Source organism: Fragaria vesca, linkage group LG7 (assembly GCF_000184155.1).
Source record: "Fragaria vesca subsp. vesca linkage group LG7, FraVesHawaii_1.0, whole genome shotgun sequence".
Taxonomy (NCBI): Eukaryota; Viridiplantae; Streptophyta; class Magnoliopsida; order Rosales; family Rosaceae; genus Fragaria; species Fragaria vesca.
In genome coordinates this window covers 17,913,635-17,940,457 of record NC_020497.1, presented here as the reverse complement: position 1 = coordinate 17,940,457, position 26,823 = coordinate 17,913,635, and the positions used below count along the sequence as shown (strand labels likewise).

Genomic DNA, 26,823 nt, shown 5'->3' with positions numbered 1-26,823 from the left:
TCTTTATGACTTCCTGTTCTTTTGTATGGTATCCTTGTGTTGAGTGGCTAACAAAAGTAAAGATAAGAATGATGCTACCAGTTCCCTGGGGGACATGAATCGACTTCCATTTGAAACACATTATGAAGACTTCTAACCATTCCTTGTACCGAAGACTCTTTAGTTCGAGATTTTACTGTTTCGTCAATTGGAACACATTCTAAAAACATGACTTGTGAGTTTAAAGGTTCATCATATTTCAAGGTGTTAGTAAGACTGAACATATTTCAGAACGGATTCTAAGCACCAAGGGTCGCTGCGGATTCCAAAGACACCAAGGGTCACTAGAACTAGTCATGTGCATCTCACGTGCACTTACAGATATGCTTGGTCGTCGCGTATACTCCATGTATGCTTGGTGGTTTTAATTCTTCCTTTTCTTTCCACAAATTTAGTATGCATTGAGCCACTCGATCCCCAAAAAAGAAGTGGATAGTGTTCCTTTCCATCACTTTCCATCAACATAGGAAAAGCTGGTCGTATAGTTTTGGTTGCGGAAGATTGTGGTACTGTCATTGTCTTTAATAATGGAGCATAATATATAGACTTAACCCTCGACCGTATAACTCTTGTCTTAATCAAAAGGAACCCAGTAATCATCAACAATTGACCAAGCTATGGAGGCTGAAGTGTTAAGCTGGTTGGTCAGCTGAGCGAGAAGCTATTAATCTTACTGCTGCCAACGACGGTTAAACTTCAGCGTACAACGGTTCTGAAGCAACTGCTACACCAAACAACCTACACAGCACGGTTTGGTATGCGTAGAAGGACAGCGATCGAGTTCGAAAAGAACAGAAAAATCGGGTATAACACTTTAACTTTAGCTTCAGATTATGATTCCATGAACCTCTGTATATAGATATTCAATGTGTTGATGTTCAAGTTGCCTGACTTGGTCGGAGCATGACGAATCGAAGGAGGCCAGCTGATGATCTTGGTTTGGTTCATTTGAACTAGGACAAAAGGGAGACAGAGAATTAGGACTTTCATGGCATCTCTCAAAGAGAATAATAATAATATGAGAAGGTGGCATACCAAGTGAATGTTGATGGCTTTGCACTAATTGACTTTTTCTCGCCCACATTGATCCAGATATATTCTTTTGCCAACAATAATGTCAAGTATATATTTAATCAGTAGTTTTTTTAGAGTGGCGGAATATTTTTTTTATCAGATAAACAACTCAACGCTACAACTATCTAGTACATCTTAAGTCGAATTCACAATCTCACACTTACATATGAAAGACTATACGACTATACCAAATTATATTAGAAGAGTGAATGTATAATTAGTTGCTAGTACTTCAAAGTGAATCATTTAGCTTGATGATACGATCATGATATTAACTAAAACCGTGATTTATCTATAGAATATTATTGCAAACTCAAACGTTTGATTTTCTAGATTGCTTTCAAAAGAATCAAGCGATTTAATCATCTAGTTGCAAGATCAAACAAATAAGTAAAATTGTTACTCAATCAAATATATGAACAGGATCTTGTAAGCAACTTCTTTAATATAAGATGAACTGCATGGAATTAGTAGACAACTATAAGTAGCACCTAATCAAAATCTTTTAGGTGGGAATGCATGCCCCCCGTGGAGGAGAAATGCTAATCCATTATTATTGTGCTGATCAAGTTATGTATATGTTAGTTGTTTACTTCTTGTTTCCGTTGAGGGTCCAGACTCGATTACATTAACTACCTAAATGATCAATTAGCAACTCCATGGGGCTTGTATGAAAATATGAGTGCTTACGAATTCAAACTGTCATCCTTACGTGTACTTTTGAGGCTTCAGGAAAATGTGCATATATCGCACTTGCAATTTGAAAAGATATCGCTATTATAGGCTTTAGGGTTTATTGGCAGACAAGTTATAAAAATGTCAAGTAGCACAGCATAGTATAACCCCGTCGATTGGTGATGAACAATAATGTTAACCAGTGTTGGATATCAAGCGGAGGAAATTTCACAAATTAGTAGAATGATATATAAAAGCTACTATAAATCGACATAACCCTGATATATAGTATGAATTAGCTTAGGTAGCTATGACCACACTTTTGTACTAAACTGAACAAATCATGACAATACAACCACTAACCGTCATGAGTCACAACTGTAAAACTTTATGGCTTTACACAATTAAGAAATAATCGATTAGTATATTTTAAAAGAAATTTATCACCAAACTATACCAAAGTACCAAACTATACGGCCGCAGTCGGAGAGCTTTCGATTGTACTCTCTTGAGGACAACATGGATATCATTTCAAAGAAGTATAGTTCATAATGAAATCAAAAACGTAGTACTTATACAGACCAAAATGCAAATGTACTTATACAGACCAAATGTATTATTTGTTCAACGGCTAGTCACATCACCATGATAAGTTGACAGGAACATCGATCATGGTTTTGTTTAAGATCTATGGTTTCTTCCATATAGGAATAGAGCGTCTTCAAGTCATTCCAGCCATATAAAACCAAACCCTTACACATATTGACAAGATTCTCTGGATTTGCAGAGTGCCATCCAAAATAACATAATCAGCTTGACATTGAAACACCCAGATTTTATTTTCTTCGATGACTTCGTAGTTCACTTACCTTTTCAGTGTCATTGGTACTTGGCCCCCTCTAGAAATGTAGTCCCTTTTAAGAAATCAAAGCACTCACTTCTATGAACTCAGTAAAATTTGGAACAGTAACATGTGTGATTGGTCGCGCCACTCGTCGATTGTCTATGGGTCATATGCTTATATTTCTACTACAGTTATATATCATCGAATTATATGTTAACGTGACTTGATGTAATGTATGATTCTGTAACTCTGATTTGCCCATATATTTTCGATATGGTGTATTGGGGTTTATATAATTGTATTTCTATAAAGTATCAGATTTACATACAAAAATGCAAGATATGTTCTTATTCAAGCAAATGTCATCATTTCTTGTAGAAAATTTTCATAACGGCCCCTTTCGAAAATGAAGTTTCGAGATTGAAAAATTCATGCATAGTTTTAGGATAGAAAAATCCGACTTTATTAAAGACGTAATCGAGTAGTGATTCAAGCAGCAACTTCATTGATGAGGAGTTTTGTAAGTCCTTAGAATTACCTGAAATCCTAATTTACAAGATCACAACTATAAGCTTAGGGAGAAATTGAAGTCGTCAACAACCTTATAAAGATATTAGATATGTATGACAACCAAAATCTATCTTGTTTATCATATAAATTTAATTTTGGGTCCAAACGAGAAAAGAAGAGTTTAATTTTGGGTCCAATTTGATATAAATTCTAGTTCATAACATCATACAGTATGATCTGGATTTTTCAATAATACAAATTATACAATAACGATGACTGACTTATTTCAGGGATCAGATTGATTCCATCCAACCTACCTAATTAGAATCAGAGTGACGTTTTGAGATCAAGCTAGTGATCACAACTTGATCAAGCTAGGGTGTATATTTAAGTATATGATCACAACTGCCATTTTTGCTGAGGCTATGTACCTTGCTATCTAAGCTAATTAATCCTAATCTAAATGAGTGACCACCCTACTTATCGGGGATACTCTTGTATACATTATTGTCTGGCCTTTTGGAATGAAATTCTACATTATTCATATGTATTAGCAGTACTAATATCTAAAATTATGAAACTAGCTAGTTACTATAAAAACTAGCAGTTCATAATTTGCATCTTCATGCACTAAATATAACCTGGTCGATTGTGGGGTGAGATTCTGCACGACACTTGAGACAAAATAACTAAATCAGTTGTTACAAACAAACAACTAAAAATTAAAAATACTCGTCATGACATGTAAAAAAATTGTCAATACAAAGAGATGACTAAATTTTAAACTCAATTGCTTCTTCAATATAATAGATTAAACGACTCTACTTAGATCAAAGATGCAATTCACGTTAAGGTGTAAGTACACTTCAGATTTTTCACACACAGATTTAGATTTAGATTTAGATTTTGTAACATATTCAATACTTTAGATATATATAACGTCAAATTACAATTATTGTTAGCTAGAATGTGCATGAGTCATATGCTAAGATGTGATTATAACCTCATATGCTGGACGAGCCATATTGCTTTGACTAGTGAACTCCAATATCGAAATATCCCTGTCCGCAGAGGAGATAAAATAATGAAATGCGTGGTTGCAATTTGGATAAAGAAAATAATTATTTCACACACACTGCTACTGACCCTGGGGCCTGGGCATAGGTTAGAAGTTTTGATTGAGACTGTGAAATTTTTGTGCTGCTAGCTGGGTTTACAACACAAAGAGAACCGAACGGTGGGTGATCCAAGGATTGACCAAAAGAGAAAGTGGGTCACTGAGATCCAGTGTTTGCTTGAGGAAAGGAAAGTCCAAGAAGAAAAATAGAGGAAATTTACTATAAGGCCTAGTTTGGTTCATAGAAAGGAAAGGAAAGCAAATCTGTTCCTTAAATTTTCCTTTCCCATGGGAAATTGCAACTCCTTTCCATTTTCCTTTATGGTGTTTGGTAGAACCAGGAAAACAATCTGAAATTTATCCTTTTGATTCCATTGCAATTTTAACATCCAAAACAACTTTAAACCCTTCTTCGGGTTTTTCGGACCCGAAAAACTGTAGATCCGAGATCTGATCTGGAACCTTCTGGTTCTGTTTCGGAGGGGAGCAATTCTCCTTGGCTTTCGGGAGCTCCTCCGGCTTGGGGAGGTCTTTGCCGCGCTTGAGGATTTTGACAGGGCCGGTGAGGAGGGGAACAAGAGCTTTCTGGACCGGGGAGGCCGGCTTGGGCTGCGGCTTGCTGCGGTCGGGCTGGGGACGGGCGGCCTTGTTAGGGGTAGGGTTGCGGTGGTGGTACTTCATCGGAAGAGAGAGGAGACCGTGAGATGAAGGGTGTTTGAGGCAGTCTTGTGGGCTGAGAACTTCGACAACCATGGTTCAGATATGGAAAAGCTAAGAAGGATACAAGATCAATTTTTAATAGCAACAATTTGGTCAAAAAATAATAAATAATTGTATGAATGTGGCCGGGAATGAGATTGCTTGGGGTAGGCAGAGGGAAGCATTTTCCCTCCAACTTTCCTTTCACCTTGGAACCAGTTTCCTTTCCTACCTTTTTCCTGTTGGCTTCCAAACAAAGGAAATGAACCAGTTTCCTTTCCCAAACCCTTCATTCCATGAACCAAACAGGGCCTAAGTGTGTAAATGTTAGGCCACTTTACATCTGTTGCACGTATTTATGGGAATTTGAGATAACTTAAGGGATGTGAAATCCATATTTTTTAAATTGTAATCCACATTCTTATTTTTATTTTTAGTCGTTATTTTTATAAGAAGACAAAAATTAAGTCACTAAAAACAAAATTTGAGTTACAAAAAATGAAAAGTAGGAGTGTAGATTACAATTTGAGGACCGGTTTTAGGCCAATTTGAGATAACTTTATGTTAACTTAACATGTTTTCTGACTTGTTTAATTTCGATGAGGAGAACTTGTTATTGCTGATACATAGATGATGTATACTTGGGGTTGTCGCCCTCAATGGGATATTACAAGCAACATTAATCTCATAAATGCATAAAATATCATATGTGGTAAACTTTAAACCATTCAAGTTGTCGGTGAGCTGTGACTTAGTTGATTAAGGTGTTTAAATGATAATTTTGAGGTCACTGATTCAAATCTCACTGACATATGTAGGGTGTGTGAGTTATTAATAAAATATTATTATTAAAAAAATAAAAATTTAAACCACTCAAGCTCCTTTGCTGAAAACTTTACATTTGGTAAATCTAGTACATTCCATTTTCGGAATATTAATATCCTAAAAATGGTGGAGGGATTTAACGAGGATTATGACTTATGAGGCATTGGATTTGTGGTAGGTGTAAAGTCATAAAAAGTTATAAATTTATATTTTTAATATATAATATATCTTTCCAAATATCTTGTAGTAACAAATTTACTTTATATATTTTCTTCTATATTATAAAGGATTAGTCAATGACATTAATGAATTTAATTAGGGAACAGAAAATGAATATTGCGTATTAAAAGCACCATTATTAAATTAAGATATGTCCACAAATTTTTGGACCAATAGTTTTCTTTCAACAAATTAATTATTTCCTATAAATTTTTCTTCCAAATAAAATTAATATATTGAATAAGGTGACAAAAAAAGGCATTAAATCTCATTCTAGATATTAATTAATTTTGTCCATACAACATACCATTTATAAATACAATTGTTGGATTATGTCTTTTTTATTTATGGGAATGAATATATGTGTGCATAACACACATGTATATTTACATTATATATATATAAGAAAAATACGTAATGCAATGCGGTGTGAAGGTACAACCCTGAGTAAGGAGACATGAGCTTTGCGTTCCACAACTAAACAATGACGCTCAAGCCTCCTTGCTCAAAGGAGCACCTCCCCTCAGCGTCACTAACGCTGGAGTAGTAAAACCTAGAGCCTACAGTAGGGCGAAAGGCGACCTGACTTGAACTTCGTCAAGCCGACACTACATTCAGATGTTGCTTCAACATCATCAAACCTATGTTGGCAGCTTTTGGCGAAATCCCAACACCATAGATCTTCGCATCGATTTTAGGTCAATTGGAATACTCGAAGGGTCAGCGCTCCCATATAGATGCTCGAAGGGTTTGCGGCTAGGTAAAACCCTAGCAGTGTAATCCTCATTACGGTGGCTTTTTAAACCTTATTAGCAATTAAAAATATACCTTGTTTTGTTTTGTTTTAAATAAGTTCTATTCTTGCAGGGGTTAATGTCATAACACTTACTCTCCCGCGGTCACTGAGAATAGATCAGTATCAGCGGGATTCGAACCTATAGATGAGGGTTCCACACATAGATTCTTACCGATTCGAACGATAAGAACATACGACGCTTTAGTGCTCAACTCCCTCCCATATAATATATACCTATTATACTTTGTGAGAACTCAACGTATGTTTAGATGGTAGCAATAACATGTCTACATTTCAGTGTTCACTTTCACGTTTCGATCTTCTATTTTTCGTTGTTCTCGTCATAAATTAAACTTTAGTGATTATTAAAAAAGAAAAAAAAGAAAAAAAAAATTCACTTTTGTGTTTAAAAACAAAAGGTACATTTACCCTTGTCCTCACTTATAAGCACCAAATGGCACACTTACATGATTAAAGACCCAAACCCCAACATCAAAATCTGCTTGCATTTACAGTTGGTGCTCACTTTAACACAAAATCAAAACAAAAAAAATTATATTACATTTACTTCTTTTGATCCCCCACTTCTCTAGCATCATCCAATATAACAACTCCCTAGACAGCATCTGCTCCACCTACAGCCCTGTTACCCTCACTGACACCCCCTACCCACTCTCCTCCCGCCACGCGTCCTACTTTCCAACCCTTCCACATCACCACCCCCGTCACCTTCTCCTTGGTCCGTCTATATTTTAACCCATATTTTATTGCCCTTGTCTCTTTTATCTTTTTCCCTCTCTTCATCCTCCAGCTCCCTTCTCTCTCTCTCTCTCTCTCTCTCTCTGATCCAATCCCTCCTCCACAGAATAACCAAGTCCTTAACCGTCGCCGCCGATTCCGCTCCGGCCAGCTCCACCTGATCGGATCCTCCCCCTCCTTCCCGCCATGGCTTCTCTCACTCCCCGCCATCGATCCGACTGGTTCGTCCTCGACGCTCCGGTCTAGGTAGATCTTGCGGCTCAATTCATTTTCTTCTTCCAGTCACAGTCTTTAAAGTTTACTTGATTCTTTTCTGCAGCTGTTTTCGAATCTCGGTGAGTTCTGGAGAGGTTGGAGATTCGGACGTGGATCTTTAATATACAGCTTTGAATATTTCAGTTTTCTGTTACTAGCAGAGAGCTTTTATTTTTTATTTTTTATTTTTTTGGGAGAAGTTTTGATCTGTTCAGAAATGGAAGATCGAAGCGTCAAAGTGAATACTGGAATGTCCGACGTCGTCGCCGGCTGCGTGATGCCGTATATCGTGGACGCGAAGGACCGCGAGGCGGTGTCGTTAGTGTGCCGACGGTGGTACGAGCTCGACGCGCTCACGCGCGAGCACGTGACCATCGCGCTGTGCTACACGACGAGCCCCGAGCGGCTCCGGAGGCGGTTCAGTCAGCTCAAGTCGCTGAAGCTGAAGGGGAAGCCGAGGGCGGCGATGTTCAATCTGATACCGGAGGATTGGGGAGGCTTTGTGACGCCGTGGGTGGAGGAGATTGCGGAGTCGTTTAAGAGCTTGAAGCATTTGCATTTCCGGAGAATGATTGTGAGGGATTCGGACCTGGAGCTGTTGGCCAGGTCTCGTGGCCGTGAGCTCCTGAGTCTTAAGCTGGACAAGTGCTCCGGTTTTTCGACACAAGGCCTTGTCCATATCACCCGCAACTGCAGGTATATTTTACGTTTACAGTTTTTACTGAAAGTTTCGTTTATGCTTTGTTGAATTGTTGATGTGGAAATGTTTTGTGCTGCAATTGCATATTGGTTAGGGTAGAGTTATATGCGTGGAATGAGTATGGACATTATTCGAAAACAAGCAACTCCTTGCTTTTGATTCATTTTGAGATGTACCAATCAAATTGAATTCATTTCAAATAAGTAAAAGACAAAATCTTTAGTTTTCTTTATTGTTTCGACTTGACACAGCCTAATAGCAGCAGTATGGATTACAGAGAAGTTCTACGCCAATTAATTTTAGTTCAACCGAGTTATGACCAAAATCTTTATGATTGTTTATTGTTTTCTTTTGACACAGCCTAATTCTGCAGCAATATGGATTACATTACAGATTAAAACCTTAGTTTTAGTATTATGCCTCACATCTAAGAATTGAGTAACCTTGGGTGCAATGCTTGTTATACTTCTAAAGATTTTTTCTTAGGAAACCTTCCCTTTGCTCCACACCCACATGCAAACCCCAACTCCAACCCAAACATCCAAGCAAGAAAAAAAATAGAGCCTTACATTATCACTCCCATTTTTGAACGATGATTGAATATCACTACAAAAATTTTGTTCCTAGAAGATTCAACCGGAGAAATAGGTGTTATGTTACTATATTATTTTGATAAGCAAGTGATTTCTGCATGGGAACCGCATTTTCATCCATCTGTACTGAGATTTTAATTAGGTACCTTAATCTGTATGTTGTTTTTTATGTTCATCTTTTTTAATTTATGTAGGTTTTTTATTTTAATTATTGCAAGTAGCCGAATTTGATGGCTCTATAGTTGGAGCTTTTGGAGGAATGGTTTTGAACTCTACATACACGAGTGCTCACAGAACACACACTGAAATAAATCCTTGATTTTGTAGACATGTTATGCTGTTATTCTGAAATAAGCTATTATTCTGTACCTGTCATTTGGGTATATGTTATTTATTGATTATTATATTGTGTCCCAGGGAGTTGAGGACCTTGTTTTTGGAGGAGAGCTCAATAATTGAGAACGAGGATGAACGGGGTGAATGGCTACATCAGCTTGCTATTAACAACACTGTACTCGAGACTTTAAACTTCTATATGACGGATCTTGACAAAATCAAATTTGAAGACCTTGAACTCATTGCCAGGAATTGCCCCTCCTTAACCTCTGTGAAAATTAGCGATCGTGAAATATTGGATCTTCTGGGTTTCTTCCATCATGCAACTGCTCTAGAAGAATTTTGTGGAGGTTCCTTTAATGATCAATCAGAGGAGAAGTACTCAGTTGTATCATTGCCTCGAAAGTTATCTCGTTTGGGTCTCACAATGATGGGGAGGAATGAAATGCCTATTGTATTCCCATTAGCACCCCTCCTCGTAAAGTTGGATCTCCTCTATGCATTGCTCGACACTGAAGACCATTGTACTTTAATTCAAAAGTGCCCCAACTTGATAGTTCTTGAGGTAAAATTTCAAAATCTTTAGTTCTTTTTTAATCTGACTTTATGTTCAGCCATCTGTGCTTGTGTGTTTTTCTGTGTTCAACATGTTGATGGAGTATTAGTTAAGGTGTGCAAGGGGTGGGTATTAACCCTTTGGTATATAATTATTTGTTGAGTGATCTATGCTATATTAAGTTGATCCATTGAAGTTTCATATTCCATCTATCCGTTAGTCCTGATCTTTGGACCTTATAAGCCTCTGCAATTACCTTTTGAGGTTTATAGGATCTAATTCAAAACTCACTTTGTTGTTTGCTAAAGTAAGTTTTACATTTGGCGTTTAACTTGTTTTTCTTGTGCTAATGACAATTAGTAATCTTTGAGTCCAAAATGCCAAAAGACACATTTCAAAATCAATACATCTTCTGGAGTGTGTCTGTGCCATAATTTGGAATGGGAATTGTATTTGAAAGTTGTATCTGAATTCTAACCTTTTTCTGTGATGGGGCAGACAAGGAATGTCATTGGAGACAGAGGACTAGAAGTTCTTGCACAGAATTGCAAGAAACTAAGGAGGCTTCGAATTGAGAGAGGTGCTGACGAGCAAGAGATGGAGGACGAAGATGGTGTTGTTTCACAGAGGGGTCTGATGGCTATTGCACAGGGTTGCCTGGAACTGGAGTACTTGGCTGTGTATGTATCCGATATCACAAATACATCTCTGGAATGCATTGGGACTCACTCTAAAAATCTAACTGATTTTCGCCTTGTCCTGCTCGACCGTGAAGAGATTGTATCAGATTTACCTCTTGACAATGGCGTTCGAGCTCTATTGAGGGGCTGCCAAAAGCTTCGGAGGTTTGCTTTGTATCTCCGTCCTGGGGGTCTGACTGATAAGGGGCTTTTTTATGTGGGCCAGTATAGTCCAAATGTGAGATGGATGCTTTTAGGTTATGTTGGTGAAACTGATACAGGGCTTGAGGATTTTTCAAGGGGTTGTCCTAGTCTGCAGAAACTAGAAATGAGGGGCTGTTGCTTCAGTGAGCGTGCACTGGCTAATGCAGTGATGCAGCTGCCTTCGCTAAGGTACTTGTGGGTGCAAGGGTACAGGGGATCTGGGACAGGTCATGATCTTTTGGGGATGGCTCGCCCATATTGGAATATTGAATTGATTCCCCCTAGACGAGTTGATGTTTCTGATCAGAGTGGGGAGGCAGAGACGGTAGTGGTTGAGCATCCGGCTCATATTCTTGCGTACTACTCTCTTGCTGGACCAAGAACAGATTTTCCAGATTCTGTTATCCCCTTGGATCAAGAGTCTATGATTAATGCGTAGGAGCTGTACATACAAGCTTCTTTTTTCTTCAGATCGCAGTTCCCCCCAGACCTTGTTCATATATTATTGCATCTTTCTTTACTTTTTGGATAGTTGAGGGTTTCAATTTTAAATTTCATTTTGTGTTGAATTCTAGACTTTAGTCTGGCAATAAGTCTCTGTTGCTCTGTACTGTAGCAGATCTACATACAGGCAGTTAGTTACTGAGAATAAGTTTCTGGATTTGTATTAGTCTGATGACTTGTTCTTACTGGATTTTCTGGGTAGTTTTTGGAGCATAATCTGGATATGTTTGAAGTCTTTGAATAAAATTACAGCGTGATTTCGCTTGTTTTTCAATTATAGCTACTTGTCTTAATTGCCTCAGTTGCTGATGCACTATTGACTGAATTCATGCCGAGCACCAAGCTAGTGTTCAGAAATGTGGATCGGTGAGTTAGCTATGACATTGTAGCTACTAACAGGTATTCAAGTTCAATGGCACCAGAAACTCTATCAAATTCGAGTATCTGGTATCTGTTTCTTTCATAAGTTGGGGTTTCATCTGGTTTTTGATTCCATGTTATTATCCTTGCTTGCACCGTCTCAGTCTGACTATCATAGATTTCTAACCCAATAGATGGAAGTTCTCAGAAGCTGAGAACAAAGTGTCTGTGATGCTGACATGCCTAGAGGGTAGGAATTAGAATAAAATGCATCATATCAGGTGCAAAAAAATTAGAGAATATGAGATATGAATGAGCAACCAAAATGTCAACGTATCAAATACTCATTTCATCATATGACTTTATGCTTAGAAGAGAAGAAAATAATGAGTGGGTGACTACTGACTCCCATTGAGAGAAGAAGGGTTTAGGGATTTCAAGTCAATTTCCAATTTATAATGGAGGAGCATGTACTTCCTCAATCATATATATCCAATATTCCAACCTCTACTCATTTTATTCTTCCCAACAATAACAAATCTATAATTTAATTTACAAATATGTTGTTTTTCTTTTTGTTTTTGTTGTTTTTTTTTCCCCCAAGCTATTCTGTCTTTCCTTCAAGACCAACCACCAAGTAAGACAAGGTCACCCAGTTCTATCCCCTGATTTGATGTCAAATGTGAGAACAAAACTCTTTGCTGGAAGCTTATCCTTAAGAATATGTGGATCAATGAAAGAGTCCTGGAGATTTGGAGCCTAGTGTATTATATCTGTTCTGATATGATACTGGACTTTGTATGGTTTGCTCTTAAAGAGGATAATTCAGAAAACAATTGTCCTTTTTATTTTTTTAAGAAATAAAAAAGTTTAGGGTTTAAGTAACAATGTCAAAAATTTGATTAAAGTTAGAAGAAAGTGGCAAGGAAGCTTTCTCATGCAAGTTGCAGAAGGATATGACCTCTCTTTAGAAATAAAAATGATATAAAGTGGAGGAGGGGATGTGTCATTTACCAAAAGGAAAGGAGAAAAGGTTAATGAGAAAGATAATCATATTGCTCATGTGTGATGTTGCTTTGGGACTTTTTATTGCTTCTATCAAAATTTGTGGTTTACAAAATGATATGTGCAAAGTGACAAAACAAGAGCACTGAGTTTTTCTCATAAACAGTCTAAGGCTCTCAAACATTGGTTGGTGGAACCAACTCAAGAGAAAACAAACACAGTAAGACCATTTTACAGTGACATTATTTGGTTATTTCATTTGTCATTTGTGGAATTAGGAATGCCTAACTCTGTGATGATCATATAAGTCAAAAAGCTTGGATACTAAATGAAAAACTATAATGATATCAGAATAATCAGATTATGGTAGTTTGATAGAGATAGTGACTGATTTCGGGTGAAATTTTAAGGTAAATAGTTGTCTAACATGGTACAGGAGCCCGACTTCTTAAGAGTTTTGATCGTAGAAGACGTTCGAGTCCGACTAAATCAGAAAGTCTTCAAGGTCAAGATTTTTATCTGCGTAAGTGCAAAGCTACTCCAAACAGCTAACCATGAACAGAGTCTGTAAAATCAAACTTTTGGGTTGTGCTTAAATCACAATAAAGCATGATGCTTTTAGACTTAAAAGAAATGGCACTATGCTGATGCAAAAAGAGTGTTGCCACCATTACAATTGGGATTGGAGGAGACAGCAAAAATATCACTTGGAAAGGCCAAGTTGGATTCAAATTTGCAAAATGTAATAGTATTTGTTACGTGGATCATCATAAATCCTGCGATGGTATGAAGTGGGGATGCTTACCAAGTGGAATGCAAACTCAGCATCAACTTATTGGGGGCAATAACTGGGTCAATTTGGCCGTATTGGGGGTGTGTAAAGCAAAATAAGACGGAAAGTTTTCTGATAAAAAAAAGATAGAGCATTTCAGTGATTGTGCCTACTGAGTCAGCTTGTTAGGCCACATCACCCAATGACATGGCTTCTTTTCCAAAGTGGCCACAGAACCATTCCAGGTGTGAGACCTTAGAGATCAAACCAGAGCCATTCCAAGTGCAAATCCTTGGTGTTTGTAATATGACCAAGCACTAGAAAACTGCACAAAATTCTCATTCTGTTTCAAATCAGATGCTAGCAGAACCAAGCTGTATGAAAATGAAGACCATAAAGGGAAGTGCAAATTTACCATTCATTTCAATTGTACAGTTGAGACAAACACTTCGAGAAGTAATGGATTCTTTTATCATTCTGCAATGCTCAAGCATTATGCAACAACTCAAATCCTTATTATGCTAATCACACACTACCATGACTAAAGGGCCAACAGTGAAATTAAGCAAAAGATTATTTACTTGGATCTTCAATCCATGAGCTTCATCCATGTATCTGATGTCTTGAGGGGTGCATTAGATACATCGAACTCGGTGATCTAGCATGAGCAGCATAATGAGTGGTACTGGCATATAGGTTCTGCCAATGTAACTTAAGGTCCTCTGGGGATCCAACATCATATGGAGACGATGACTCAAAAAGATCGCCATGTGTTGCGCCAAAGATCATAGCTCCTGCTACTCCATCATTAGGCCTAATATTCCAGTCAAGTACGACTCTTGGTGATTCAGTGGATTTGCTGTTGTGCTCTGGTGGTGGAGACTGGTCTAAAGGAGACCTATTATTGTTTTGTGATGGACTAGTAGTGGTAGTGCTCGTGAGGTTGACAGTCGTTATATCATGGATGCTAGGTCTCCTTTTATCTTTTCCTCCCGAGTGTTGCCTCATAAAGTATTTCTGAGCATGGCTAGCAACTTGAGTTGGAGTTTTAGACATAACAAAATTCCTGGAGATACTTCTCCAATCCCCTTTCCCATATTGTAGAAGTCCCTTCAGAAACCGCCTACAAACATATACAACAACATATCAAATTAATGCTACATACTCATAAACAATGAACAAGCTAGTGAATTCTGTGTTTTATGACAATTTAATCCCACCAAAGATACTTTAGAACTAAATTCAGTTTTGAAGATTTCCATACATCATTATTGATTCTGAAATCTTCGAATGAAACAAAGTGTTAACCAGTAATTTCTGAATTACTTCCAATTCCAAAACACCACTGGAGAAACACCATTTGGATTCATGACAGACAAGTAGCAAATCCAAACACATAACAGACAAATGATAATTAAACATGATCATAACATATAACTTATAATTGCTACATATTCAATCATTCTTTAATTTCCAATACTTGTACCAGGGTGCAAAGATAATACCCATAAAGTCAAAATTATGCCTTTCTTGTTCATCATGACCTCTTTTTCATACTCATCAAGACATATTTACTAGATCAAATTAAAAAAAAAAAAAAAACTCTAACAATTAGAACAAAATAAAACAAGGCAAGACAGAACAACTCACAGATGCTCATCTTCAGTCCAAGGAATCCCCTTCTTCCTCTCCTGATCAGAACCTCTAGCTGCTGCAGACCTCTTTCGATTAGCATCGAAATTCTGGTCATCCACCAACTCCAATGTGAAAGCAGACGTCTGCTGGTACCCCGGAATTTCAACCAGCCCAGCTTCTATGTTAGTAACATCATCTTCCAGCTCCTTGTACTGCTTGAACACATCGAAAACCGTCTTCCCCGGAATCATCCTCGCAATCTTCACCCACCGGTCCGGCGTTTTCTCATCATAGATAGCCAGAGCACTCTCAAATAGCTTGTTCTCTTCTTTAGTCCAATCCGAGCTCTGGCTCTCTTGCAAAAACCAATTAGTATCAGCCATGTATGAAGCTGGGTACAGAGTTTGCATGCTCACAAATCCCAATATATCCAACAGGGCTTTTCTTACACACTCATTTCTGAGATATCAAAGCAGAGCTTCTTTCCAGACTAGAAAAAGATAGAGAAAGAGAGCAGAGACACAGAGATTGGAGTCTTGCAATGGCTTAAAAGGGCATTGAACTCAGAATCTTTTACTGGGAATCAAGAATCTCCTTTTTTACCCAAGAGCATAAACAAAGAATCCCAAAAAGACCCACTTTTGGGAATCGAAGAGAATCCGAGAAAAAATCTGATTTGGTTCTTCTGAAGCAAAACCCAGATAAAGTTCGGAGGTTTTTGAGAGAAAATAAGGCCAAAGGTGAGGTCTTTATAGCAACACTGATCTGAAAAAGAGGGTGAAATATTTGGAGGACCCAGAAGGGCAAGAGGGGTGAGAAAGGTGGAGAAAAGCAAAGGAAGAGATTCTGAAGAATCCAAGAGGATGGAGAAAGCGGGAAACAGTTACTGAGCTTCGTTTCTTTGAAGAGAAGGAAGGGAGAGAGAAAAGGTGAATGTATATATAGGTGTATATATGAGTGTAGATAAAATGGAGAGGTCGGTCTGAGAATGATAGATATGGAATCAGAGAAGAACAATTCTATGGTGGGCTGTGGACGAGTTCAGAGAAAGGAGAGAGTGGCCAGTTGGATTGGTTGGAGTGTGACTGGTCTTAGCTTCCCTCTTTTATTCTAGAGAATTCCTCGTGCTATAATAATGAAAGATTTTGCATTTTTTTTTCATTTCTTGAAAATAGGTTTTAATTCGATAAAAAAAGAAGAAGAAGGTTTTAATGTTTCTTATGAAGGAAACTAGGAAAGAGTCGAGGTTTGAAAAAAAAAAAAAAAAAAAGGGTCGAGGTTTGAAATATCTATTGTTTCTCATGCAAATATCGAAAATGTTTACTTTGTATTTGTATCTGAAGGAATCCTTGTGATTTTATGTATTTGTTGTTTAGACAAATCTGACGGTTCGACTGTTTGATTGAAAAAAAATTTCATTTTAAAAACTTTATAAAGCTTGTGACACTAGACAACAATCTAAACTAATTTTGAGTAACGTTGACAAACTTGTGTTATGCGAGTGTATGAAACAATAAGAATTTGGCATTTGTTTTTTGTTCATATTTATGTGGAGTGTTATAAGAAAATCAGTAAGTGTTAACATAGTTTGTGTGTATAAGTGTGTTGGTGTAATTTGTGAAGTAGTGGAGAAACTTGGTACACTTTTATCTTGTTTTACCATGATGAGAAAGTGAAATAATGCCCCATTGAAGCACACATTTATCTTGTTTTTTTGTTTTTTGGTGAGCGCTTATAGGGCAAGAAATATATTAAACATAAGCCATAATAGGCCATTACATACAATTCCACTGCCATCTATAAATATATAAGAAAATAGTGGTAGTACCACAGTGGTATATAGAAACTAGACCTACTCATTAGACATTCAATACGTCGACCTAGTAGACTCCTCCTTTGTTAATTACTACGTCAGAGGTACTAGAAGAACTATAGACTCAGCTTTCCCAATTTAACTCTTTTCACCAATGATTTAGTCGCATGCGGACCTTTATGGGTGTACAACTAAGAGACACTGAGAATTAATTTGACAAAATAGAGATCCATAGTCCGTAGGAAAGAACTAGGGGCACAAATTTGTGCGTAGAAGGAGAGCTCACCTAGAGAAATCTAAACTAGAAAAAACTAATTAAAAATGACACGACCCACCCCGAATTTCACCTTGACACCCGGAGTAAGTTGTGCAGGGACCACCTCCAAGGAAGATATTACAGAAAAATCGGCATAACCTCCTTTGAAAATGGATAACCCTTCCTAAAGAAAACCTGTAAACACTCCCAAAATTTTCAATCCAACCTTAACTCCTGGAGCCTACGTGCTCCTCAAAAACAACCACCACCAAAAATAATAATAATAAATCTTCCAAATCAACACAACCTCAACATAAATATCCAACTAATAAAATACGACATCCTTAGGATATTCCAAAATATTAAACAATGTCTTAGCACACAACCAAACTAATAACATTATCCTTCGGGTAATCAGAGCTGCTAACTAGAGGAAGCAAGAAAATGCTGGTAGGTTAAACATGTAACTTACTGATAAAAAGTGGTGGAAAAGCGGGTGACTATGCCTCGTCTCCTACTAGATCTAATCCGTACTCTGCAGACTGGGCATTTTAAAACGAAGGGCCCAGGGTAAGACATTTGAAACACGTTAGAGTGAGTGGACAAAAATAAATTAATAAATATTTATGCATTCCCAATTTGAATTTCATAGAAAATATATTGCATGCGGCAGCTCAAAAGCTCTCAACTCAACGATTGACAATTTTGTGACTAGCTCCGGCTAGTCTCCAAATTTAACAAAAATAAACTCTCTCAGGCTAAATTATATAAATATATATATATGTATTTATACTCGTCATACTCCTTGTACGAATTCTATGAAGGAATAAGCAAAATAGAAATTCATACAAGGCTACTACGCTTGCGTCTAACGCGCGCGTCTAACGCTCACGTCACACCATAATGAAATTTTTTCCTCATTATGGCGGAAAAACACGAGTGTATATACGTGTGGACTCCCTATATGAAAACCTATATGAACCAGAAAAGAAAATAGTTTTCATATAGGGCTACTACGCTTGTGTCTAACACTCACGTCACACCATAATGATATTTTACCTCATTATGGCGGATCAAGCACGTATGGCTAGCTAACATTTATATATACATACTATCCTCATAAACATCTAATAAACATATCCACCGAAAATCTCATTTCCGGGAACTCTCCAAAGGAGGAAAACTGCCAAATATCCAAGAAAGAAATAAATCTCAGCAAAAGAAATAAATGATCAACAAAATAATTCATCGCATGCTTTTCAATTAAAACAAAGGTCCACTCACAAATTAGGCCTAACCCTGATGTCGCTCCGATGCTTCTTCTGCTCGGGCCTCTTCTCGTCCTGTTCCAAATATATAATTAATTTCCCACTAAAAAACCAATAATTAAACAAAATGGGCAAAACTAAACATGAGCCTCCCTCACACTCATCATTGCCTAACTTTGCCATTTTTAACTCAAAATGGCTCAAACTTCACCCAACAAATCGGCAGCCCTAATTCAATATTCCATAGATTAATGGCTTAAATCCCTCGACCGGATTCTACATTATTCAACCGCCAAAAATACCACACTTCGGAAAATCATAAACCTATCCAAAACTCATCCAAAAAAATTCCATAATTCACTTCAATAAACTCCCCTTAATATTCCAAATTTAAAAACATTAAAATCTTCCAACCGGCGCCGGCAGCGGCGGCCGGAGGCCGATTCCGGTAACCTCCAATTCCTACCAAATTTTAACAGAAGCTTCCTCTCTACTCCCTCTACAACTTTCCTAATTAGCACAAACACAAATTTCAAGCCTAGCTAGGGCAATCGAACACAAACACCTAAAGAACCCTAGGATTTCAACTTTGAATTTCTCCTTACCTAGCTCAAGAGGGAGTGAGACCTTTGGAGGGGTTGCTGCATAGGAGGAGGGCTACAAAACGAGCCAAGGATCGTCGGCTTTGGTGGCGGAGGAGGGAGCTCCGGCGAGTGAAGCACCACGGCAGTCAGCCCTTTCGGGGGAGAGTACTCCTTCACGGCGGCGTTAGGGCGGCTATCATCGGTGCAGGGAGATAGCTGGGTTGGAGGCCGACAGTTTGGGACCGGAGCGGCGGCGAACGGTGGCCGGACGGCGGCAAGCGGACGGCCGAAAGTTCGTCGAGGAGAGGGAGCTCGGGGGAGGCTCGGGAGGAAGAGGAGAAGAAAAGAGAGAGAAAAGAAAGAGAGGGAAATGGGTTTGGGCCTCACCCAACTGGTCCAACCTTATAACTATACCAAACTCCACCAAAAATTTACACCCCAAATTAATACCCTAATAAAAATTACCTTTTACTAGCTAAAATTTACTATTTTTACCGTCGTCATATTTTTCTCCTACGAATAACTCTCCGAAATAATCATCCCCCAAAACCCCTCTAGGGACCAATTAAACTATAACTTCGATGACGGAGACGATAAAATTCTTATTATAACCAAGCTAGTAAATAAGGTAAAAATTTAAGGGTCGGGATGTGACAAAAAATACTACCATGGGTCCAAGGCTAAGCCAGGCCCAACTATTGACTGGTCCAAATCAACTTTAACGGCTGCTGAAGTTGCTTCTCCATCCCGATGGCAGAAACCTCCTTTCCTCCGCCGCCAACCACCGCCTCTTCACCTCAAGGGAGCGCACACCCACCACCAAGTTCCACCTCCTGCGTGTCGGCTAGGAAGTCACCCACCAACAGATCATCTCTGAACTGCTCAATCCAAATCAAATTCGTACGACCCGATTAAGGCATGGTATGGTGGATCTCTGCCACGTCGTCACACTGTCATCACCACTCAGTGATCTCCAATACGACAACAAAGCTTTGAACCACCCATCAAACAATCTGAGTAAAAAACCTGGGATGCAATGACCTCTGCCCTCCCTTGTCAACCATCATCCCTCCGCCATCATGCCACGTCTTTTTCTAGATGATCTTGACAAAGTCGTGATAGCGACCGAAACCGGGCGTTTCAATTAAAAACTCTTTTGTGTCAATTGTAGTATATAGCAAATAAGGGTATCGTTACAAAAGCCGGGGGATTGAGGGTACCTTTACAATTTATGTTAATTACAAAACAAGAGAAAACAAAAGATGATAGTACTAGAGATATGAGGTTTTGTGATTATAAACAAGAGAAAACAAAGAAACAAAATAAAGCAGAAAAGATCAGATAGATGAGATGTTAGAGACTTAGAAATCCACCACCAGGTATGTTTCAAGACATGTTAACAACCAAAACTTCAATCATTAAGTCACAAATCGGTATCAATCAAGAACAAACAGTGAACACACTGCATAAGTCCTTATTACTTCCCTGGATTACTTAAGCAAGATGCATGAACGCATCGTTACTAAGCCTTTAGAATAACCGATCAAGGTATAGACGCTATCCTATCAACAAATTATTCTAAGCATTAAGATCAATGGAAGTTTGATCGGACAAGTATGCAAAACTAGTGTGGAACGCCTACCTAGCATGCAAGTCTCTTTATTTGGTTTCACCTTTTGTCCTATAGGTTTCACTACTTTGAAACAAGTCTTTTAACTGTTTGGGAGATTAATCGACCTATTTCTAGCCCCACTCATAAGTTCATAATTTTCTATGTTGTGCGTACATGAATATAAACAAGCAATCAAGAGTTCTCCATAAACCAAAATCAAATAAACAATTTGAAAGACTCAATAATTCGAAACCAAGGTTCAAAATAATATCTAAAACATTCTTGGGGCTTCAAACCTTGCCCCAAACTAAGAGAATTCAGCCACACATGGCTGTAAAATCACACATATGGAGAATAAAAGATGACAAAAGAAAGATAAACCATTGATGATGGAGAGATCAATGATGGCTTGACGACTTCCTTGTGCGAGTCCACAACTATGGAGGTTCTGATGATGTGAGATCGCTCGCCTCCTCTAATCTTCACGCCCTCTCTCTTTTCAGCTATGATTAGGGATATGAAACCTTCAAAACTCGTTCATGGGCTTGCCAATGTGGTCTGGGCCTCAAAATAGAAGTTTTGGTCCAAATCAGAAATTCGGGCAGACTGATCTTTGTCCACTAAAACAGCCATAAATTCTTGTACAAAATAGGTATTGACGATCCGCAAAAAGTTCTGGAAAATAGACTCTTGTAGCTTTCCATTGATATATGGCACATATTCTGGATCGTTGTGAGCTAATCACAATCTTCTATCGAATTTGACTGATAATTTCTGGCATATTTTCTAATTTCTTTTCTTGCACGACATAGATTCTTTTTCCTTCAAGATTTCTCCTCTTTTGTCTCTTTTGGGCTCCTCGGTTTTATTTATGACCTAAAAACACAAACTTAGTTAATATGAATATTGTTAAAGGAATTACATAGTTAAATAGGGTCGGAAATACATTATAAACATAACACTTTGTGCTCCTATCAAGTCGCCACCCTCGCAGCTTCTACATCGATTGGACCAAAACTACCAATGAACAAATAATCCCTTCAAGCCCGTTCGACGCCGCCGCCACGAGGGCCTACCGTCGGACAAGGTAGAGAATTCCTTAGAGGTTGTCAAGCGCGTGCGGTGCGTTCTAGAGTATTAGGGTTTTTTCGTTGATAGTGAGGTCTTACTTTTATCTTGTTTTACCGAGATAGTGAAATAAGGCCTCATTTAAGCAAATATTGTCGTACCAACGAGTTTCTCAATGTTTTATTACAAAATTTTTAAGCATTGCTAAATCAAGGAGGTTCTTTAAAGTTTCACTACAAATTTGACCGTTTTAGCCGTATTTTTACCAAAAAAAACACACGTGAGACATCACTAAAATCAAATTTAACTGTAAAATATTGTTGATATGTATGTTTCCTCGCACTAGAAGTATAGAAAGATCACTTCACTATTAGTGTAACAGTAGCATCCATCGACAAAATGTTCACTCATCGTCAACTATTGACGTTATCATATATAATTGAATAGATGACAAATCTGGTATGTATAATATATGACAGCATATAGAACAACCTGCGCCTGTAGCTCAGTGGATAGAGCGGTTGTTTCCTAAGCAGAAGGTCGTAGGTTCGACCCCTACCTGGCGCGTTTTGCTAACTAATTTTTTTTATTTATTCATTCTACTAATCTACTCTGTCTTGTTCCTTTTCTCAAGTCAAATCCTTTCAAAACCTTCATTTTTTTTGGGGGGCATCTTTCCTTACTCTTGTGGTCACTTCTATGATTAGCAGTCGAGCAATTCTAGCAAGCTGGAAGATCAGAAGGAGGTGGTGTCAGAGACTCATTTGGGCCTTCCCCATTGTCCACCAAAAATGCCATCTTCAGCCCCCATGTTGTGTGCACTTCTAGATGACAATGCAGAAACCAAATTCCTACAAACACCAAAATGATGATAAATTTCTGATCAATTATAGTTCATCATTCAAAATTGTAAGCATTTTTAAATTAATATATAACTTTGCTCGTCAAGAATGAGACTCAAAAGTTATTATGAGTAGCATCGTTATAACAACATTTATCTTATTTTAGTGTAAGATAATAATAACCTATACTCATTTTCCCTCTTCTTCCAACAATATATGGAGATAAAATGATGTTATTTTTGATCTTCTTCATTTTTTAAGCCTCTTTCTAGTATTGTATCAGAAGATGTTACTTGTTAGTTTAGTCCCACACTCCCACATAGCCCAAGTCCCTTTTGGAATATGTGATATGGCACAAAAACAGTCACACTATTGAAGCTTGAAAATTATACAGCGCACCCGGGTGTATCCACCGTCCATTTTGACCCGCAAAAAAAAAAAAATAAAAAAATCAACGGTGGAAATGACGGGTGCGCCGAATAGGCTCTCATTGAAGCTTTTGAAGAAGAGCAATAGTTGGCATTACAAAGCTAACACTTCCAATAAATTACTAAATTGTTGTAGATATATTACCTGGGTTATCTGCCCTGAATCTGATTGCAGTCCATCCACCAGTTGGTACTGATACTGTGTTCCTCTCCACCGGATCGACAAGATTAAACGTTTTTGTGTCCTTGTCTGGATCAAAATTGCCTAATCCTGTCCCAACCACAAAGAAATTAAACCCATGAAGATGGGTAGGATGACTCTCTGGTAGTATGATAGCAATGTCTTGTAACACAATTTGAACCGTCGAATTGTACCCCAGCCTATACAGCTTTGTGCCATTTGCAGCCTGGACGTTAACTGGAGGAGTGCCAGTGTAATCAAAAGGGTTTGGTGGCTTTGGTGGGAAGTCGAGTGTGTAGACTCCCTTTATGTTGTAGTAATAAGCTTGAAGAAGAGCTATAGTTGGCATCACAAAGCTAACATTGTTAACAGAAGCCACTAGCTTGCTACCATTAACACATGTGTCACATGGATTAATACCAACTCCTACGGTGAGAAAGAGAGAGTGGTCTATGGTTAATGGGACATTAGCAGGGTATAGTTTCGAGTCGAGGCTTCGAAGGGAGTCGATGAATGTGGCTGTTAATGGGGTTGCGTTTTGAGGAGGAATGCTGGTCAAGAATGTTGTGGAATTTCGAGGGGTGTGTTTGTATCGCAATGTAGCAATTGAGGTGAAGTTGTCAATGCCAATTGGGGCATCCATGAAAGGAGAAACTGATATTAAGTAATTGCCAATGTCTTTGTTTGCTTCTAAAAGTGCTGTTGTGGTTTGGCCTGGACTGATGAATATCGTGTCGGTTTGGAATGGTTTCGTGTAGGAAGCATCGACTTCAACAACTGTTAGGTTGTGCCTGGCAATCTTGAAGAACAAGTCATCATTCAGTGCTGCGTTTATGATGCGTAGCAGATAGGTCTTGCCACTTTCAACGTGTAAAGTGAAGCCTACAAATGTGCAGGTACAAAACCATTACATTCCTCAAGTCGCTTCGCTTACAAATGAATGACAATACTATTGTCCGGGAACATTATGTTGTCGGATTATCACCAATAATTTAGATGACAGTCTAACAATATAACATATAGAACGTAACACGGTATAATAACATGTGTTCGAACAATTACGAAAAATCAAGTATACCCCATTTCAGTACCCTGAGAAGAGCAACCAGGAGCCGGTCCTGGATGGCCATTTATTGTGTGAGCATCAGAAATATTTGGTGGCAAGCCAGATTGTGTAGACTCATCAACCACAGCTTCCACATCTGATTTCCACCACTCGGCTACAGTTTCAAAAGAATAACTAAAATCAATTTACCCAATTGTGCAACCACACATCATTTTTTAAACTGAGAAGTTTGAGCACTTACACAATATGATGATTCTTTCCTTTTGAGGTGTGGGAAAAGGGTAGGGAGTGCCTAGCTTGGGCAAGATGACAATGGCACCATGTAGTGTGGCTCTTAGCCACGAGTCATGAGCATGCCAAAGAAGTGTGCCTCTTTGTCCTGTAATCGTGAACTTGTAGATGAAATTTTGTCCAGGCTGTATTGGGCACTGTGTGATATATGCTGGCCCATCTGCCCAGCATGTTCCAAGTTGTTTCACTCCATGCCTAGTACCATTACAAAAAATAGACATTAGTTATAAGAATGATGTATATCAAACTAGCTTAATAGTTCTCACCAGTGGATTGTCACATTGCGATTGCCATGGTTGGTGACCCTGATGATTACAGTGTCATCTTCCCTAGCATATAGAGTTGGTCCGGGGAACTTTCCATTCACAGTAAGTATGGCCTTACTCGAACAGAGCTTTGTTGTGCTCTTCAACACCACCTGCATATCAAGGTACAGGAATTTCAGACTAAAACTTGTTCTTGGTTTTCCAGTTAGTTCCTCGATGAATGTACTTACCCTGAAGTTATAATGTCGAACCAACGACTCGACCATTAGTGCCGGGTAGATGAAAGCAACCAACAGAATCACCTGAATCCGGGATGAGAACTTCATCTTTGCCAGCATACAGCCCCCAGAGGCTGTGTGTTAATACTAATGTGGTTTCTGGGTTATGTACTAGGTAGCTATAATTTTATGTACTGTACATGCTTATGACTTGCTACCTTAATCTTATAAAGAAGGTGCAAATGATATTCTTTAATATGTGATAGGTACCTGAATGAGAAATGTGAGCCATATGTATTATTAATAGTTCTACAAGCTAAGTTTTCTTCTGAGTTACACAATATGCTTGAAGTAGTACACTGCGCAAGTACACAATTGAAGCAAAGCCAGCAGTGCCCAACTGTACAATGCTATCTGTCTATCTATGCATCTGCATTTTGTTTAAACGTGCTCCTTTAGATCATGTTTGATTCTGGTAATGTTTTACCATATATTTGGACATATTTGCATGAATGAGTAATGTCGCACCTTTAGAAAAAGTATACCAAGTAGAAAAAGCTGAGAGATGGTTTTCAAGAGACTTGGAGGTAGCTTGCTCCTATCCAAAAACTTCAAACAGAAATTTCTAATGAGGGCTCTTCCACCTTTTTTGGTCTTTTTTCTTAAATATGAGGAACTAGACTTAACTTTTCATTTATATTTTGACATCTAAACGGTTCAGCTTTAAGGTCGTAGATTAGTTTTGTAAATTTTTTAGCCAAATTGATGATCGTGAAGATGTTTTAAGGATACGTGAAATATGAAATATATATTAAAATATGTTGATAGACGCACAAAGTGTGACGTTTTTAATACTTAGTCTTTATCATTTGCCTAAGTTATTCTCTTAATATAACAGTACAGACAACAGGATCTTGATCTAAGTCTTACCATCTTACTTCCTTCGGATCAAATACAGAAGAGAAAAACTAACAGAAAGTATAACTAGTACTTGAAGAGAAGTACTTGACTAGTTAAACCGTGACCCTGCTACTGAGACTTTGCTGGATGCTTCTATAGCACCCTCAATCCTGTTAATACAAGATTTGTATAGAAATCCCAGATAGTCTATAATGCTATCCTCACATGTGCCTTGTAAGGGGTCTAGCTCATATGACCAATCGACTAGTGTCGAATCATTCCCATAATCTACAAGCTTAACTGAATTGACAGACCCATCTAATCCTACATTGCTTGCCTCCAATTTGTAAACATATCTATGCTGTGGTATATCTATGGACACCAGCTTCTCTTTGATCCATGACCTTTCTCCATCTTCTTGGGGGAACATGAAGCCGGAGACTAGTCGAACATAACCAGGAACACCTTCCTCTCCAGCTAAATCGGTGCAGCGCTCAACCATCGGCATCCATTCTGCTAGTCTTTTGGTTTGTGACACCATGGACCAGACTTTTTCTATGGGAGCTTCAACAATCCCGCCAACTGATCCACGCCATTTCTCACTTCTAGCCTCGGAGGCCTGAAGAAAATGAGAACTTAGGAGAATGTAAATCACATAATTGCTTTATCATTTACCAATATGAAAAACAGAACAAGTAGAATTCATACCATGGTTTTATCTGAGTCCTGATCACTTCAGTAGTTCTATCTCAAAATGAAGGCAGAGGGTGCACTAGGCTTATCAAAAGTGTATTGGAGACAGTATGCATAGTTTTCAGTGAAAAAGGACTCCCAGGAAACAATTATATGGTTTGGCTTCTATTTTTGTAAGAA

At 38.2% G+C, this 26,823-nt stretch overlaps 4 protein-coding genes and 1 non-coding gene across 5 annotated transcripts; 2 read left to right on the top strand and 3 right to left on the bottom strand.

Moving 5' to 3' along the window:
- The first annotated feature begins 7,643 nt into the window (after positions 1 to 7,643).
- Positions 7,644 to 11,661, top strand: LOC101293725 (coronatine-insensitive protein 1-like). Its single transcript, XM_004307565.1, has 4 exons — positions 7,644 to 7,803; positions 7,877 to 8,508; positions 9,523 to 10,006; positions 10,496 to 11,661. The coding sequence occupies exons 2-4, from the start codon at positions 8,030 to 8,032 to the stop codon at positions 11,318 to 11,320; spliced, it is 1,788 nt and encodes a 595-aa protein (XP_004307613.1). The 5' UTR covers positions 7,644 to 7,803; positions 7,877 to 8,029; the 3' UTR covers positions 11,321 to 11,661.
- A 2,247-nt stretch (positions 11,662 to 13,908) lies between these two features.
- On the bottom strand, positions 13,909 to 16,219 carry LOC101293437 (transcription factor DIVARICATA-like). Its single transcript, XM_004307564.1, has 2 exons — positions 15,173 to 16,219; positions 13,909 to 14,645 (listed from the first exon to the last, which is right to left on the bottom strand). Exons 1-2 carry the CDS (start codon positions 15,565 to 15,567, stop codon positions 14,126 to 14,128), a joined length of 915 nt encoding a protein of 304 aa, XP_004307612.1. The 5' UTR covers positions 15,568 to 16,219; the 3' UTR covers positions 13,909 to 14,125.
- A 6,033-nt stretch (positions 16,220 to 22,252) lies between these two features.
- On the top strand, positions 22,253 to 22,325 carry TRNAR-CCU. The gene has a single exon. It is a non-coding gene; the product is annotated as a tRNA-Arg (tRNA).
- Positions 22,326 to 22,478: 153 nt separating this feature from the next.
- On the bottom strand, positions 22,479 to 25,158 carry LOC101293645 (laccase-22-like). Its single transcript, XM_004308872.1, has 6 exons — positions 25,063 to 25,158; positions 24,833 to 24,984; positions 24,517 to 24,761; positions 24,301 to 24,429; positions 23,174 to 24,091; positions 22,479 to 22,609 (listed from the first exon to the last, which is right to left on the bottom strand). The coding sequence occupies exons 1-6, from the start codon at positions 25,156 to 25,158 to the stop codon at positions 22,479 to 22,481; spliced, it is 1,671 nt and encodes a 556-aa protein (XP_004308920.1).
- A 901-nt stretch (positions 25,159 to 26,059) lies between these two features.
- Positions 26,060 to 26,759, bottom strand: LOC101293356. The gene is made up of 2 exons (XM_004308871.1): positions 26,751 to 26,759; positions 26,060 to 26,569 (listed from the first exon to the last, which is right to left on the bottom strand). The coding sequence occupies exons 1-2, from the start codon at positions 26,757 to 26,759 to the stop codon at positions 26,060 to 26,062; spliced, it is 519 nt and encodes a 172-aa protein (XP_004308919.1).
- Between the last annotated feature and the right edge of the window lie 64 nt (positions 26,760 to 26,823).

Bases quoted from the DNA above. Each gene is read 5' to 3' on its own strand.
- LOC101293725 (XM_004307565.1), top strand. From the start codon at position 8,030: ATGGAAGATCGAAGCGTCAAAGTGAATACTGGAATGTCCGACGTCGTC. The intron at 8,509-9,522 runs GTATATTTTACG...ATTGTGTCCCAG, and splicing joins CATATCACCCGCAACTGCAG to GGAGTTGAGGACCTTGTTTT. The intron at 10,007-10,495 runs GTAAAATTTCAA...GTGATGGGGCAG, and splicing joins CCAACTTGATAGTTCTTGAG to ACAAGGAATGTCATTGGAGA.
- LOC101293437 (XM_004307564.1), bottom strand. From the start codon at position 15,567: ATGCAAACTCTGTACCCAGCTTCATACATGGCTGATACTAATTGGTTT. The intron at 14,646-15,172 runs GTGAGTTGTTCT...ATATGTTTGTAG, and splicing joins TGGACTGAAGATGAGCATCT to GCGGTTTCTGAAGGGACTTC.
- LOC101293645 (XM_004308872.1), bottom strand. From the start codon at position 25,158: ATGAAGTTCTCATCCCGGATTCAGGTGATTCTGTTGGTTGCTTTCATC. The intron at 24,762-24,832 runs GTGAGAACTATT...TAATGGTACTAG, and splicing joins CGCAATGTGACAATCCACTG to GCATGGAGTGAAACAACTTG. The intron at 24,430-24,516 runs GTAAGTGCTCAA...TTGAAACTGTAG, and splicing joins GGAAAGAATCATCATATTGT to CCGAGTGGTGGAAATCAGAT.